The sequence below is a fragment of the Anarrhichthys ocellatus genome, unplaced genomic scaffold (assembly GCF_004355925.1).
Source record: "Anarrhichthys ocellatus isolate YVR2014 unplaced genomic scaffold, GSC_Weel_1.0 scaffold55, whole genome shotgun sequence".
NCBI classification, from domain to species: Eukaryota; Metazoa; Chordata; class Actinopteri; order Perciformes; family Anarhichadidae; genus Anarrhichthys; species Anarrhichthys ocellatus.
Genome location: NW_022280085.1, coordinates 2,443,397 through 2,459,224, shown reverse-complemented (window position 1 = coordinate 2,459,224; position 15,828 = coordinate 2,443,397). Strand labels below are relative to the sequence as shown.

General features: G+C 44.0%; 2 protein-coding genes across 3 annotated transcripts in view; both read right to left on the bottom strand.

The window, feature by feature from the left end:
* prr36b (proline rich 36b) overlaps positions 1-1,224 on the bottom strand; it is a 32,991-nt gene extending 31,767 nt beyond the window's left edge. Inside the window, exon 1 of one of the 2 annotated variants that reach the window (XM_031870933.1) lies at positions 931-1,224. The gene's annotated coding sequence lies outside the window, so the exon portion shown is untranslated. The other variant, XM_031870934.1, reaches the window with a different exon arrangement.
* A 4,438-nt stretch (positions 1,225-5,662) lies between these two features.
* LOC116396415 (mucolipin-1-like) lies at positions 5,663-15,821 on the bottom strand. The gene is made up of 13 exons (XM_031871018.1): positions 15,549-15,821; positions 14,487-14,707; positions 14,196-14,357; positions 12,505-12,661; positions 12,003-12,084; positions 11,781-11,877; positions 11,486-11,585; positions 11,284-11,390; positions 10,091-10,240; positions 9,903-10,004; positions 9,666-9,788; positions 8,477-8,683; positions 5,663-8,364 (listed from the first exon to the last, which is right to left on the bottom strand). The coding sequence occupies exons 1-13, from the start codon at positions 15,589-15,591 to the stop codon at positions 8,230-8,232; spliced, it is 1,686 nt and encodes a 561-aa protein (XP_031726878.1). The 5' UTR covers positions 15,592-15,821; the 3' UTR covers positions 5,663-8,229.
* Between the last annotated feature and the right edge of the window lie 7 nt (positions 15,822-15,828).

Here is a 15,828-nt window from a genome sequence, read left to right as displayed (position 1 = left end):
GAGAGAGAGAGAGAGAGAGAGAGAGAGAGAGCTACAGGGCCTCCAGCCTTCACTCTCACATCACAATAGCTGATCACTTCTGGGGGGGGGGGGACGACGACATTAATCACCTCTGATTACAGGCCAGCTCGAGTCTGCGCACATCCATCTCGGAGATAGTTCAGCTTCACGCACTTCCCTCCGAGGAAATTGTTGCTTTTACACAATAAGTTAATGCAAATTTATTCGGTTTTGGTTGACATGCAAAACTGAGAGTGGGCATGAATTTAGTAGACCCCCTAAATGTGCCGGTTCCCCCCGCCCCCCTCTTCGCCCCCCGAGGCGACTGAAACATTTCTCAGCACTCGGCCCATCTCAGAACAATGGGGCATCCGCGGTGGAAGATGGAGAAGGAGGGGAGATGAGGAGAAAAAAAAAAAAGAAAAAAAAAAAAAAGTTGAGCGAGGAGGGGAATATACACACAAAATGGTCGCTTTAAAGATTGAAAACATTCTGTTGGTGGAGTAAAAGGTGCGTACGTTAAAATTACGTATATGATACGTTAGGTTAGTAATCTGTTGAGCACTCACAGACCACGCAGCCTGCCACCGCCCATCAACCCTTTCCAACGGGAATCAGACCGAGTCTGAAACATAGCGGCTCGTCCACTAAAAGACGAGGTGACACCAAAACCAAACCGTTTAGACGTTTTCAACTGCGTATTTAACGGAAATGTTCATTCACACAAAGAGACAGCATGATTCCGATGCACTGTTTAGTGTTAGAATAGTACACAGACGGGTAGTAGCGTTAAAACCGGGGCTCTAACGTCTGTAATGGGCATAACGTTCCTTTAGAAGCTTCCTGCTTTGGTAAAACGTTAATTAGCCCGGCAGCAGTTACTAACTGACGTTAGCATGCTAGCTAATGCTAAGAGAATCTCGCCCTTACCAGTCGGTGCAGCGGTGAGCAAGCAAAATCCTGTCCAGCTACGCCCAGTGTTAGCAGTACAGCCCGGTGGATCCTCGAGTCAGGGGTAAAAAGAAAGTGAGGATGAGGGTGAAAATGAAGCCGGGAGGAACGGAGGGAAATCGCGGGAGAGCGAATCGAGCCGAGCGACAAGAAACTTGTGGGTCTCGAGCGCCGTTTCTCACAAGTGATGCGCGTTCACTGAAAGGAAGAAAGGAGGAGAATGACGCTTCAGTCTACTCTCCCTCTCCCACACTCTCCCACACACTCCCACACACACACACACACACACACACACACACACACACACACACACACGAGAGTAGACCGGTGAACGGAGGGATGGAGGAGAGGGCTGCCTTCAGGTGCTTCAGGAAATGTCGGAATAATGAGAGGTTTATATATGAAAGGCTCGGGATAATTTTTGAGCTGTTGTAAAAAATAAACCGCGACATTATGTACAAAAGCAGGATCCGACTGGCAAACTGGGGTTCTATGTGTGTCAGTTGTAGAGATGAAACTAGCTAAAAGTTAGATTTATGTTTTCATCTATTAAAACAAGCTAAAAAGTGATGTGATACTTGATAAATAATGATTTTGTTTTTTTAAATAACTCGATATTTTGGGAAACCTTCCAGAGTTGATGCTAAATGAGAAGAGCCTAGCTCAACGACCGCGCAACGGCGGAACAGCTAGCCTGGGGGGGGGTTGTGCCAGACTATTTCTTGGCTAGGAACAGTTGCCAGGCTAAGAAATAACACTAGTCATTAGCATTGTTGTTTAACATTTTATTGACCTAACAATTAATCAGTTAGTTGAGGAAACAACTAGCATATTAATTGGTAATGGAAATAATCATTAGTTGCTGCCAAAAAATAAAAAATATGGTCGAAATCAAAGCAGCAGAGGCCACGATATATAATAACTGATGTGGTTCATTTTTACAAAGCTCCCCTCAGAGCGACAGAAGACATTGTCCACCTGTTCTTTAGCTCTAACCATTACAAGCAACATGACCTTAATGTGTAAAATTGGCAGAGGACCCCTTTGATTGCAAATTAGCTCCAGAATATGTTATATTGAAGCACAATGTCAAGTGAAATATTGTGTGAAGATTAAAAAAATAAATCAAAAAACATATTTTATCAGATGAATAGCAAAATAAATTGTGTTAGTCCTGTCAAATGGGCAAACACTGCCACAATCTGCATTATGTTAATAAAGGCCGGGGCTGACTCGTGTCACTGCCTGTAAAAACTATAGGCTCCCTCCAGATGTACACACCAACTGGCACAGAACAACTCCACTTTTTACCACAATAAATGACAAAAGTTATTAAAGCACATTTGTTTTATTTCGGAATCATTAAAACCATTTTTTTCTCTGTACAACTCCAACCTCAGAAATAGGAGGCCGCAATGAGTCCCTTGAAGGCAGCATCCGCCACAACGGGCCGCGCCACGCTGCAATTGAAAGGGCTGAATGGCGAATGGCAGGGGGAACCTCTGCTTTCTCCAAGCACAGCCAATCCCCTCCCAGGCTTTGGGGATTATTCAAATTAAGGATGATGTCACCTCTTGCAAGTCACCCCGCTCCCCATACCCGAGTTCCTCTCGGGTTTGTCTGTTGCCCTCACTTTGTGGCCCCTGCAACCACCCCCCCCTCCTCCCCTTTTTTCCCTCTCTTTAAAGCCTTTTCTCCCCTTCTCCATGCCCCACTGCGCACACACACACACACACACACACACACACACACACTTAAAGTGCATTACTGCTGCCCCACATGCATCAAGTTGCAGGCATTGTCTGCCTCAATGTGACTGTTGCATCCAGGATTTAAAATCTCTGAACACATTTCAGACCTGTTGATTGCAGTCATTTCCCAATGTCAATATTTAAGGTTTCGGACATTTTTCTTTGTCTTAAAAGTCAAATTTCCTGCAATTTCAAAATTCCCATGCAGTTAAACATGCGCACCTGCCTGCCAGCTTAGTTTGTCACAGCCGGAGAGAAGCCAGCAAGGAGCAGCAGATACAGCGCGCCTCGTCTGTTGTGTGTTTTTTTTTCTCGGTCACAGAAGGGCATTGTTTCACGGTTTTAGAAGAACGGGGCTTTTCTCCAGAGACAGTCTGGGTGGGCATGCCGCCTGCCCGTCTGTCTGTCTCTCTGTTTGCTGCTGGGCTGCTGCCGCTCAGCTCTTCCATAGCGGCCGCCCGCATGGCCCCTGTCTACATGAGCCGGGCTTTTGTGCGCCGCTCTGTTGCGGACGGGCTCCTTTTCATGTCGAGCCCGCGGTGCACTCGGCTCTTTCCAAGTACTGGAGAGCAGGGGGAGATTTGTTTGAGCTCGGGGTGGAAAATGTGTGGCACAAAAACAAAAACAAAAGACATGTTATCTCTTGGTCTCCCTTTATCATCCGCTGTCGGGTTTCCAGAGGATGTTTTGTCGGTGCTCCTCTGAAATGGAGCAGCGATTCTTGCCACTGGTCTTGCTGTGGAATCATAACTGAAGGTCAAGTTATTCAAACAGTTGATCAGACTTGAGTTTAGTTTTAAAATGATGTGACCGTGCGGTGTGCATGCACAAGTGTGTGAAAGGCATGAGACCAGGAAGAAGGTGGGGACTCCCGTGGGGGGGGGGGGTTGATGCCTGCTGGTTTGACGGCTGACAGACGTATTGGCATGCTCGACCAGCCTCAACAAAGAGAGGAAGGTGTTTTTTCTTCCTCCACACAGGCGGTAGTGGTGTGCGGCAGCGGAGACAGGAAGAGGCAGGGCTGTGTACCCCGCTGCACAGTTCCTGTGTTATTTATCTCATTGTTTTCCCCCTCCCCATCCACCGGTACACAGTCCAGCTGGGGCGGCACAAAAGGGTTTGGCACACTGTCAAGCCCCCCAAAAACCCTCGGCCTCCTCCGGTCCGGGGGGGGGTCTGCTACCTTTGACAAGCTCTTACACAACACATTGGTTATTTAAAATCAGACACAGACATTGCGTTTCATGTATTCCAGTGTGTACAGTCATCTCCCCCCCAGTTCGGCCAGAACCACCGCACAAGACAGCAGCCGGCATTGCGAGACACACCCAGCACATCGGGCGCCATCTTTTTTTTGTAGAGGTCAATCAAACCCCTTTTAACACAATTGGCTTCAAAAATGCATGAGAGACTCAATCGTGTGTGTGTGTGTGTGTATGAATTCCAGTCAGTTACAGGTTAGCACACGCGGGTGCAGCCGCCCATGGACTCCCTAAAGAGAGCAATGTGCCAGCACAGCATATCATTAACATGCAGCAATGCTAGCGAGCTCACCAACGGTGCAACACGTGAAGAAGAAGGACGCACAGGCAACATGGAAAACGCCTTACAGCATATCATGCATGTTGTTCTGCGGCGTGCGGGCCAGGCGCTGCATACATACGTCTATTCTACGCAGAATAATGACGATAAAGATAAAGAATACATAATGCAGATAAAGAACCTCTGGATTCAGATTCCTGCTGTGCATTTCTTTATTCCAGTCATTTACTTATTTCTGGGTTGCCGTGTGAATGCAGTTAACTAGGATTGGGGAAGCGGCCGCCATGCTGCGCGTTTCTTCAATAGGCCTGTTTAACCAGCTTCACTCTGAAGGCTGGCCAGTTCCTGTCAGTCTGATTCTAAGTGCTTCGTCTCAGCCTCTGTTAAGCGTCCTTGAGTAAATAATGCATGCAGGTGCCGAGGGTATCGGACAGCCGTGCCACTCCTCCACACTAAGAGGAGCAAGTGTGCACGTGTCTGCCTTGGATCTTTGTCCGTCCTGTATTCGCTCTCTCACTTTTTGTCCATCCTGCATTTGCTTTGTTTGGCCGGTGCAGCCGAAGACTGTGCGTCCATTTACCTTCGTGTTGAGATGAAGGTTGTGGTAATGGTGGATTTGAAGGTTAAGCACTTTACTATGGGTAATTCATCTTTAATGAAGGCAACAAACCGCTCCCTTTCTTAATGTACCACCCCACCTCTCCTCCTTAGGTAGCTGTTTTAGCTTTCTTCATTGGCTCTGGGTTGTATTGATTGGTTGGTTGGTTGGTGGCTGCAGACAGAGTCTGCTCTCCCCCTCTAGTGGTGCCAGACTACAACAACACACTGAAGGCTCATCGGCTTCGTGCAATCCAAGCTTGGTATCATTTTCTAAAGCAGCCTATCCCAGCACAACTGTACTTAAGTACAGGCTCTCATTACTGCTATCGCTCTCAGATAATGGTTTGGACTAAGGTTCGATCCAGAACCATTGACTTCTGAAAAACCCTTTTTGAAGACAGGTTATTTTTTAGAAAGAAAGAGTTATTTAAGGATCGTTGAAAGCATGGCTGTTAGAGTGGAACGCCCACTACCAAGCCCACGCACCCCCAAAAACTGTAATTGTGCACCATGATTGTTGTGGGCTCTGGGCACCAAATCAGCCTCGGCCCTTTAAGGTTCTAAATAAAAACCTTGGAATATAAATGGGTTCTCAGTTGAACTCCCTGGGTATGTTCTAAATGAAACACTTGGGTTCCATTAAAAATTAAATAAATATAATTAAAACAAAATAAAAATCTAATTTTTCTTCTTGTGTATTTTTGCATATTGAATTAGTTGTTTTATATTTCTTGAAAATGTAATAAACAAGTTTAAAAAAGCAATCCTCGGCACAATACCACTGGCCGGTTTTACTCATCTCAACAACATTGACACAATTTGAGTCTTTCCACTTTATTTGATCTACAGGTACTTGCTTTCAGAAGCAGCATCTTCACAGAAAATATTTAATAAATAACGCCTTTACAGGAAGTGAGAAACTCCCTTTTCAGCCATAACTTAAAAAATAATTAAGACCGCATGCAAAATACAAGAACACCAATGCAAATTTACCATTAAATTAAAATGGCACAAAATAACCTTACCACAAGGAGAACACGTTACATACACAGTGCTTTGCTCCCATGTGACACATTTAAATCAGTCTTCGTTAAGTGCAAATAAGTATGTGTCAATAAACATTCATTAAAGGTAAATGCATGTTGTGGTTGTAAACAATAATGATTCATTTAAATTGGCATGTCAGTGAACAATAACTAAAATGTACAGTACCCTTTAGTCCTGAAACATCCATTGAGCAGTGCCTTTTCTTTTTCTTTGTGCAGCACGTTTCTATTATAAGATATTCTGAATATTAATTTTCCTTTTTTCAGAAGATGAATGAAGAACCGCTGGTTTGTAGATATGCCCTTTCTCGTTCAGATAAAAAAAATTAAAAAGAGAGTGATTACCCTCTCACACATGGCTTCAATGTCAGTGCACTGACAGTGTCCGAGTCTGACACATCATATAAAATATTAGCAACTCTCTAAGCTGCCTACGTACAACCCTACAAAGCTAAATCACATACTTGGTCAAAATCTGACTTTTGCATTTCTTACCTTTCCATAAAAATGATCATACAGCTAATGTACCCAGTTGTTCAGATAAACTAGCTTAGCATAGTAGCCATACCTGCCATCTCGATGAGGGGATTTCCGTGTTTTCATGTGGTTAAACTACATGTTTATCACTTATTTACAGGTGTTTTAGTTGATTTATTAAACTAGCTCATCAGTTCAAATGGAAGAGACAGCTGAAAAAGAATCAATAGCGTATTTTGCTTGTAGATGTGTTTTCCCTGCGCTAGTTGATAATGGCTAATAATGGTTAAAATCAGCATCATAAGAAAGGTTGTATAATTCATACATCTTTTCCACAATTTGGCTAAGAGCCTTTATACTTCGAACATTATTTTCTCAGCTCCACTGTTTCTGTAGTTACTGCTCTCCGGCATTATAGACAATACAGAAACATTCAAAATGGCTGCCAGTTTAAAAGATAATTCTGAACGTTAAGAAAGTTGCATTTGGTCATAAAACTGTTGGAGTAATTACAAAGACTACACAGCCAAAAGTCGTGTAAATGACGTCTCTCAATGAAGCTACGATGTCGGTGTGTTTTGTACCAGCATGTACTCGCACCAACAACGGGTCTCGCTCATTCTTTCGCTTCCCGGCAGATAAAAAGAGTCACATTATACACACATCGTATAAAATATCAACAACTCTCTTAGCTAAAACACATGAGGAAAGAAAACCTACATTTGTGCATGAATATAGCTAAGTTACCTAGCTAGCTGGCTAGCTACAGCGGCTCGCTAGCTAGCTAGCCAAGATAACGACCGTGTTGGTGACGTGCATCGTGCGAGACGAGAGATGTGGTTTCACACAAAACTAAACAATACTACGACAAATCTACGAAAAACTGCAAGTTTCTTGACGTGCACAATTATATTTTGAATTGACAAACTCATGACACAATTCAAACAGGCTCAAACAAATATTTGTCTCTTGCCGTTGACTATGGTACATATTTGTTTCCAAAATAAGGTCCCACGGGGGACACCGGAATAAGCGGGACTTCACACCTCTCTATGGGGCCGCATTGTCTAGCACAACGTGCAGCTCATTGAGGTTGTTTGCATCCTGGATTTCTGTAGAAATGTTATTGTGCAGCGCAGCACTCTGCAGTCGAACAGCGAGAAGGCTCCATCTCACAGCGCATTGCTCACAGCAGAAACAGTTCATACATATTGATGACTAACTGGTTGGCTGCAGGGCTCGTCCTTGTGTAAAAAGAATGAAAACGGGGAGTGGAGGAAGAGCCTCGACTGAAAACGTTACAGGAGCTAATGCGTATGCTGCGGTTTATGATCCCCTCTTTTTTTCAGCTTGCCTCTCCCTCTATTGAGTCCATTGTACTTTTACTATGTCAAGTCAGAGGAAATACACGTATTTACATAATCAAGAGGCAAAAATAAAAAAATCCTGTAACCTAGGTAGCCATGTGGACACTAAAAAGAGCATCATTCAAGTAAAAATGCACATCCAGCTTACTTAGTTGACCCTTAGTTGTCCAGTCTACAGCGATGAATACGTTTACTGGCATTACGCGTCTACTGGTCATCAAAGCCCCAACAAACTGACATGTCAGAAAGAGACAATAAAATATTCATACGGTGCAAAAAGCCCAAGCAGGTAATGGAGCTCGTGACTGTTTGAGTACAACTCTAAATGCAAAATTCTAATGGAGGACAACGTGGTCTAAGGTCAGTCTGTTCAAGGCTCGTCCCTGCTGGGTGTTTGGGGGAAAAAGGAGCACCACTGTAGACAGCTAAAGTGGAAATATAGTGCTATATAGTACACACACACACTCCCTCTGCGCATCCTCCTCCTCCTCCTCCTCACCACTCACAGCAGCAGAGGAAGGAGCACGACGACCCCTCGGGCCCACGGAACTTGCCAGAGCTGGGTGTGTCCGTGCACTCTGCAATGAACGTGTGCAGATCGCTGACTCGCACCTGCTCCTGTGTTTGAGCCTGTGGGAGGACAACGTAAAGCTGAAAGTTTCCTACGTACCAATCTCAGCAGTGTTAATAAAACAACATAAAAAGGGTTAAGAAAGGAGAGCGTAACCCAGTGAAACCGTACCATGATGGTGTCGTAGGCTCCGGTGATGAGCGCGATGAAGAGGGACAGCACCATGTAGATGAAGAGGGAGATGAAGGTGTAAAGGTAGACCTGGCTGAAGATCCACACCAGCGTGCCGCTCCTCTCCATCTCGTGGAAAGTCACAAACATGTCGTCCCCGTTGATCAGAGAAAACAGGCACTCCGACACCGTGGACAGGGAGCGGAACTGTGCACGGACAACACAAACACAGTGCTTGTATGAGGAAAGTACACGCAAGTAAGAGGACAAAGCTTTATTTCAAAAAAGACGTTTAGAGGAAACATTCCGACATTTTTTTGAGAAGATAGGTGTCACTTCCATAAAATGGAGTGGTATCGATCTTCTCATCTCACACTTTGGCAAACAGCAAAAAAGGTGTATTTCCCAAAATGTAAAACTATTCCTTGAAAAGATTTACTCCCATTCTACATAGGAAGTTCAGTTAAGTCGTCATTACTCAGACTGTAAAAAGAGTTTTATATATACACACACACTATATACATATATACATACATACATACATACATACATATATACTGTTGCTTTGGAGGAGATTTCCAACATATAAAAAAATTACCCTGATGATGTCATCGGGGTTATCTTGGGCTTGAAACTTTAAGTTTTAACATGTAGATTGACCCATAATAGGCGCTAAAAGTCAGGATATCTTGGCCAAGCAGTCTCTCGTGAGTCACCTGACTTCATGGAAGTGCAATACTAAATCACTGGAGCACCCCTTTAATTTCTTAGAAATGCCTGAAACCACCAATTTTGACATCAATCTTTGTGAAATTCAACTTTATTTCTGTAGGGCTGTGGATGTTGAGCTGCTCCTTTTCAATTAAAATCTTGTATTTGTTAATTTTGTGCCTATGTGAAGTTTGATCTATTAGCTGCTTTATGTGAGGTTTGTAGAAAATGCTCTCTTTCCGCCAGACCACATTACACTGAACAAAAACAATCTATCCACCGAATGTTGTCATGATTCATATTTAATGAATGTCAATTTTCTTCTCATTAATTATAGACAGCTGCGAAGATGATACATGCTGGAGGGCCTTTTATGATAATCAGGCTGTTGAGACGGACTGTCCGTATGACTCATGCCTGCTCATTCCTGGTTAGAGACACTGCAGAGTGTGTGTGTGTGTGTGTGTGCGCGTGGTACCTTGGTGTGATAGGGCCCCAGCACAATCCAGCCACAGAAGCAGTACCCCATGTAAATGGCAGCTGCACAACAGCAGAAGCGGATCACGTTAGGAAACGCAGCTCTCAGAGTCACGATCAAGATCTGTGAGACGCAGAGAGAGTGAATGAATGAGTGAGTGAAATGTGTTTACCCTTCAGGGAAACAAAGAGGGTAAAAAAAAAAGATGAGCTTAATGTGTGTGTTTCTTTCACCTACATTGTATTTCTGAAAGAAGCTGAGGTAGCGGATGACTCCCACCCACACCAGCAGAGTGGAGGTGCCCAGCAGGATCCCGCACATGTCATATGATGACAAATTCTGCATCACAACAGCAACGTCATTTATTACCAGAAACTCAGCAAAAACAAGAGAAAATCTTTTTCTGTGACAATATATCACATTACCTTGGACTCAATCCCAATTTTGATGAAGCTGCCGATGATGGTGAACATGTCGCTGACGATGAGCAGAATGTACCAGCCGTTGATGAACTCCATTCTCTCTTCCCAGCTCACGCTGCGGCCGAGACTGCGTTTGAAAAACTGCACGTACTCCTGGTGAGGGAGATGGAAGGTGATGACAAAGATGAGAGGCTGCGCCATGTTTTGTTCAAATCGACAAAAGGGATTAAAAACGGAAGACGTTTTAATTATAAACAATGATTCAGGTTTACCAAGATATCCTTCCCGCTGTTTAACAGCGCGTTGTTTCCATGAAGTCGGTGCAGACTAGGTGGCGTAAAATGACAAAAAGTCAAATTTTCACGCATCATTTGGCGAGACCGGCTGAATAGACTGCAGCAGCTTTGCCATTCTTGTGATCAAATATAATAATAATAATAATGCCTTAATATCTAAAAAGGTTGCGCTCAAAAGATGCATCCCCTAATTCCCAGTTCAAGGTACCTTGTTGAGATCACTAGTAACACTATGGATCAACCGTTTTTATGAGTGGGTCCCTGTGTTGTTTGCACGAGGCCAACGCGATACACATTCCTCCCAAAGGTCTCACATTATTACAGGATCAACATCAAGAAACGTAGCAACGCGCTAGTAAAGAGAGGACAGAAGACCGTGCTACAAAGAAAACATGGATGTAAACAATATTAGTTTCCAAATGCAAATTTAAAGTCTCTGCAAATCTTTTATGAAGAAGGAAATTACTTTTTTTTAAAGATAACTCCACGGAGCATGTTTAATTTTTGTGTGTGTTAATGAACAAAATATATTGTGCACAGTCTAACTAGATTTATAAAAGTGTATGTCAATGGTATTTAGAAGATCTGAATGTTACTCTCATGGTTCATTTATTGAAAACACAACAAAGCAAAACCTATTTTTATGGCGGAGTACGGAGGATGACTTGAGGAGCCTTGAAGCCCGAGGAGAGAAGCTGCTCGGTGGTCTGGTGGTACGACAGCGGACACTTCTCTAAATTCGAACAGGCTGTTGTCGGGGTGGGTGTAGCCTTATTGTCTATCCGTCCCTGCGCAGGCACCTCACCTCACCGATACCTCCGATGCTCCACCGATGACCAAAGTAAAACTATTTTGTTTTTTTACACCATAAACACACAAATGCTTGGTCCGCTTTCTCACGTGTTGCAGGACGATGCCTCTGAGGATGGAGCGCCCGCACAGCAGCAGGGACAGCAGGCAGACGAACGCTACCAGCACATCGAGGAACTCCCGGGCGTAGCTCTCCGCTAACGGAAGAGGAGGCGAATGAGAGGGATCAGAAAGAGGTTACAAAATGACAGATAAAACAGTTGAATATTAAGAGAGACGAGTGTTGGCTCACCGTGTCCAGACACGTTGGGGTCTTTGCACTCCTTTATGGAGGCCTGGTTCTGCAGACTGATCTTAACTTTGCCACTGTGCGCCTTGTTATCCATGATAATCTGACATCAAAGAAGAACCAGAGTAAATATGCAGCCTGTGGGCACGGCAATGTTTCCACAGCTCCATCGGTTTATCTCAACTTGCATCTCTACGTTTTTTCCTCATTTTAATGCAACAAGTTGCACATTGCTGTCCGTGCTGTGCTGTGATGCCGGGCGCTTATTCAAACAGGAATAATAGAAGAGACAGCGCACCATGATGGCAAAGGTGTAGCAGTCAGGGATTTCATTGTTTATAATCGTCTGAATGTTGATGGCCTTCAGCTGGAAGTCAATCGTGACGTTGATCAGCCTGGACACAAATATGTGACAGCGAGACAAAGAGAATTCTATTTGAATACTTCACACCATAAAGGACAAAAATCAAAACAAAATTTATTTCTAATGTTAAAAAAAATAAAAATAAGATCATCTGACTTGTAAATGTTGAGAGTGAAATTCCTGTAGTCACTGTTTCCTGGAGCGAAATTGTCAGTCAGTGGATTCAGTCCAATGCATTCTGGAAAAAAAAACACATTAGAGGAACTACAAGAATACCACATGAGGAATTCTTTGAACCGTCTTTTTTTCCAAGCACGAACCACACTTCCTCATAGCATTTCAAATGCTGCATCGTCCCCCTTGGAGATTTCTACTTGTCTTGCTTTATTTTCACCACAAGATTTATCACGCGTTGCCAAAAGCCATCTCTGCCAAATCAGCAGCTGTATGCAAATAATTCCTTTCCCAAGGCAGGGACACGGCCTGTTGATTCTGAAGTATGTGGGGAAAAAAGCATGACAATGACTCACTGACAGTCATTTCCTTGAGGGCCAAGAAAATACTGGAACTGAGTAAATAACAAGGCTGCCGGTTACCCAGAGACAAACTTAACGTATACTGAGGAGAGACAATCTGAGAGATGAAGGTCATCGCCTACCGGTGTCGACATGGGGATCAATGTCAAAGGTGTCGTTGACGGGGTCGATGGTGCCCCTCCTGTAATACCTCTGGCAGAGGGAGAGCGCACTCCCTTTTACACCGACGCCCAACACGTATGCATACTGCCCCAGTGAGATCTGAGGTAGAGCCATGTACTGAGGGGGAAAAGACAAGCAGAGAATTATTTCTCGGGTATCGTATCTGAACCAAATGTTAAAGAGTCCGTTCATGCAAATAAAAAAAAATTAAAAACACATTTTCTTCCTCATCTCTTGTGGTAGTAATAGTTTTCATTTGATATTTGATCCTCCAGATTTTGGGATGTTTCGGCATCCACCCCAATGCAGTGGTAGTGAAGTTCTTCTGTGGTGCCCTCAGTGTAGCTAAATTACATTTAAAGGAGAAGTATGCAGGATTTAGTGACATCTAGTGGTGAGGTTGCAGATTGCAAAGAACTGAATACCCCTCCGTTCACCCCTCCCTTTAAAGAACTATGGAGACCTTTAGGTAACGTAAAATCATGAAAGGCCCTCTCTAGAGTTTGGTTTGTCAGTTCTGGGCTGATGTAGAAACATGGCGGTACAACATGGCGGACTCCGTGAAGAGGACCCTCTCCCTATGTAGATAGCAAGGGCTCATTCTCAGCAAAGGTTAGGTAAAAAGGTTCTATGTGCCATTTCCATCAGCCTCAGCTGTATTTTGTGTTTGGTGCTAGTTAGCGCGTGTTGTTATGCTAACAAGCTAAACGGATATAGTGAACATGGTAAATATTATGCATGCTAAACATCCGCATGTTAGCATTGTCATTTAGAGCAGCTATTCTAAATCACTGTGTCGGGGGCCTACTGGTGGGCCTCAGAGCGCCATCTAATGGGCTGCGGAGGTACTGCCGAATGCAGAATTCGCATAAATAATAAAATACAATGACATGGTAATTCAAAAAACCATAATTTCAATGACCAGGTAAGTTTGAATATCACCGCGCCAATCAAGACAGTTTAGAGACAAACCACTGTTCAGCTAGCTAACGTTCACTCAGCTGCAGTGAAATGGGTCAGTTTTTGAAATAAAAAAGTAAAGTGGGAGACAACCCTGCGCAAAATAAGAACTCCAGAGCGTGTAGTGACAAAATATGAGCCTGAACACATTGAACTTGGATTCACAACGGCAGGCAGCGGTGAGTGAGGGTAAGCAGTAGTTATTTTGGTCATTAATGTTACAGCTAACAGTGGCACAACACACTTTAGTTTTCCTTCCTTTTTGTATCAATTTATGGATTTTTTTTCCTGATGTATTTTTTTTTCAACAATCAGAAGTGCTGCTTAAGTCACGAAAGGGTTGAGAGCGCCTCATTTAGAGCATGTTAGCATGCTAACAGTATTTAGCTCAAAGCACTGCTGTGCTAGCTGCTAGCATGGCTGTGGACTATTAGTCTATAAGTCGAAGTCTATGAGGCTACCAGAGGTTTGGTCTCTTTTTGCCATTTATTTGTGCGAGTTTCAGCAGTGGTAAGTCTGCGTTCAACGGGAAGTATGTGGTGGAAATGAAACATGCTGCTGTTGAAAATGAACTCCAGAACTATGTGCATGGCCAGAGAAAATGTGGTTTTTTGTTGTTGTTTTTGTTATTTTGGGTGAATCCGCCCTTTAAAAAGGCAGTACACAGATTACTCATTATAGTTATTGTTACCTGCTCTATGGCAAAGTGGATGCGGCTGTACAGCTCCTCCTGCGTGTGGACGGCCTGCGGAGCTCCGTCCTGATAACCCTTCAAGAAAAGGTGCTTGAACGTGGCCGTGTTCTCCTCTTTGAATGTCACCACCATCTGGTTGCTCAGCCCGAACAGCACCAACTAAGACGCAGAGGCAGGGATGAAACAAACGGGCGACCGCAGGAAAAAAATAAGTAGTTGTGACCCAACTGATCACATTAATGAATCATGTTCTGATGTAATCAAATCACAGCACAAAGATGTATCCACCTGCACAGTCACGATGATGATCTTGAGCAGCTGCAGGCCCAGTTTGAAAGGCTTGCGTCCTTTGGCGTGATACTTGTCGCAAGGGCTCATGAAGAAGTACTTGAGCTTCCTCCTCAGGGCCTCCTCCTCCTCCCCCTGCTTGTGAGGGGCCTCGGAGCCCTCCAGAGCAGTGGGACGAGGGCTCCCATAGTTGGCCACGGAGGAGAGGAGCCTGTCCTTCTCTGGAGGAAACACAGATCATGATCGGCGTTAACAAAATATTGAAGGGGCACTCGAGTGATCTGGTGTAGCATTTTCATAAAGTGTGTGTGTGTGTGTGTGTGTGGGTGGGGACCAGATTGAAGCAGAAGAGGCTGACATATCGTGGTTTTTGGACCCTGTTATGAATCAATCTCAAAAAAGATTTCCTGTAATTAGCAACAGTTATTTGAATAAACCATCAGCTGATCGGCAGAAAATCAATCTGCAACTATTTTTATGATCGATTCATTTTTCAAGCAAAAATATCAAACAGTTGGTCCTTTTTTTTAATTTTAGTACCCTGAATAATAATGTTAATATATTTTTTAGTAAATTGTGTTGCATTTTGCACTGATGTTCGATTGACTAAAAACAATAAATGGTGCAAATAATCTGTCTCCTGCATGCCCACTTCTTTCATATTTTTAAGTTTCAAGATGATGACATCATCGGGGTTATTTTTTTCCCAAACTGCCTCCCTCCAGTCAGTAAACAGTGTGCCACCGGCTTAACAGGCTGGCAAGTATGTTCCTCGCGACAAACCGGTGGACTCACTTGTGTCTGTAAAACCACTCATTGTGTGAATGGCACGACCTTGAGTGTGTCGCTTTAGCCGGGACCTGCTCGGTACAAAGTGATGTAGCAGGAGGATCTATTTAACGTTAATATGAAACATTTCCAATGCAAGACCCGATATCGGTCACATCTTGGCGCAATAGACGCCACGGGAATAAACGGACACGTGTGCCTTTTTGCAGCACTAAGGAAAAAAGAAACACGGACAAACTGGCGCCAGAGACAGAGAAAGGTGTTCAGACAGACCTGTGGCCCCGTCGTGGATGCAGGTGTAGCTCGGAGATGCCATGGTGGTGTCGAACGATCACACGGGGGAGATGGAGGACATTATCGGCACGGATATCGATCAGCGAGAGAATTCATAGATATAACATTTAAGCTTGTCGGAGTTCATCACGTCTGAAAAAGGATGCTCGCCGTCGCAGTGTTTGGGATGACACATAAGGTAAACACAGCGCAGCTTCCTGGTAACCACGTGACTCCGCCACGTGACGTCTGCGCTGAAGCCTCTTGGAAAAAAGCATGA

What these genes read in the sequence shown, in the direction of transcription:
- LOC116396415 (XM_031871018.1), bottom strand. Translation starts at nt 15,591, where the DNA reads ATGGCATCTCCGAGCTACACCTGCATCCACGACGGGGCCACAG. An exon ending in GAGGCATCGTCCTGCAACAC is followed by an intron (nt 10,241 to 11,283) that starts GTGAGAAAGCGG and finishes CTCCCTCACCAG; the next exon opens with GAGTACGTGCAGTTTTTCAA. An exon ending in TGGGGCCCTATCACACCAAG is followed by an intron (nt 8,684 to 9,665) that starts GTACCACGCGCA and finishes GTCCGTGCACAG; the next exon opens with TTCCGCTCCCTGTCCACGGT.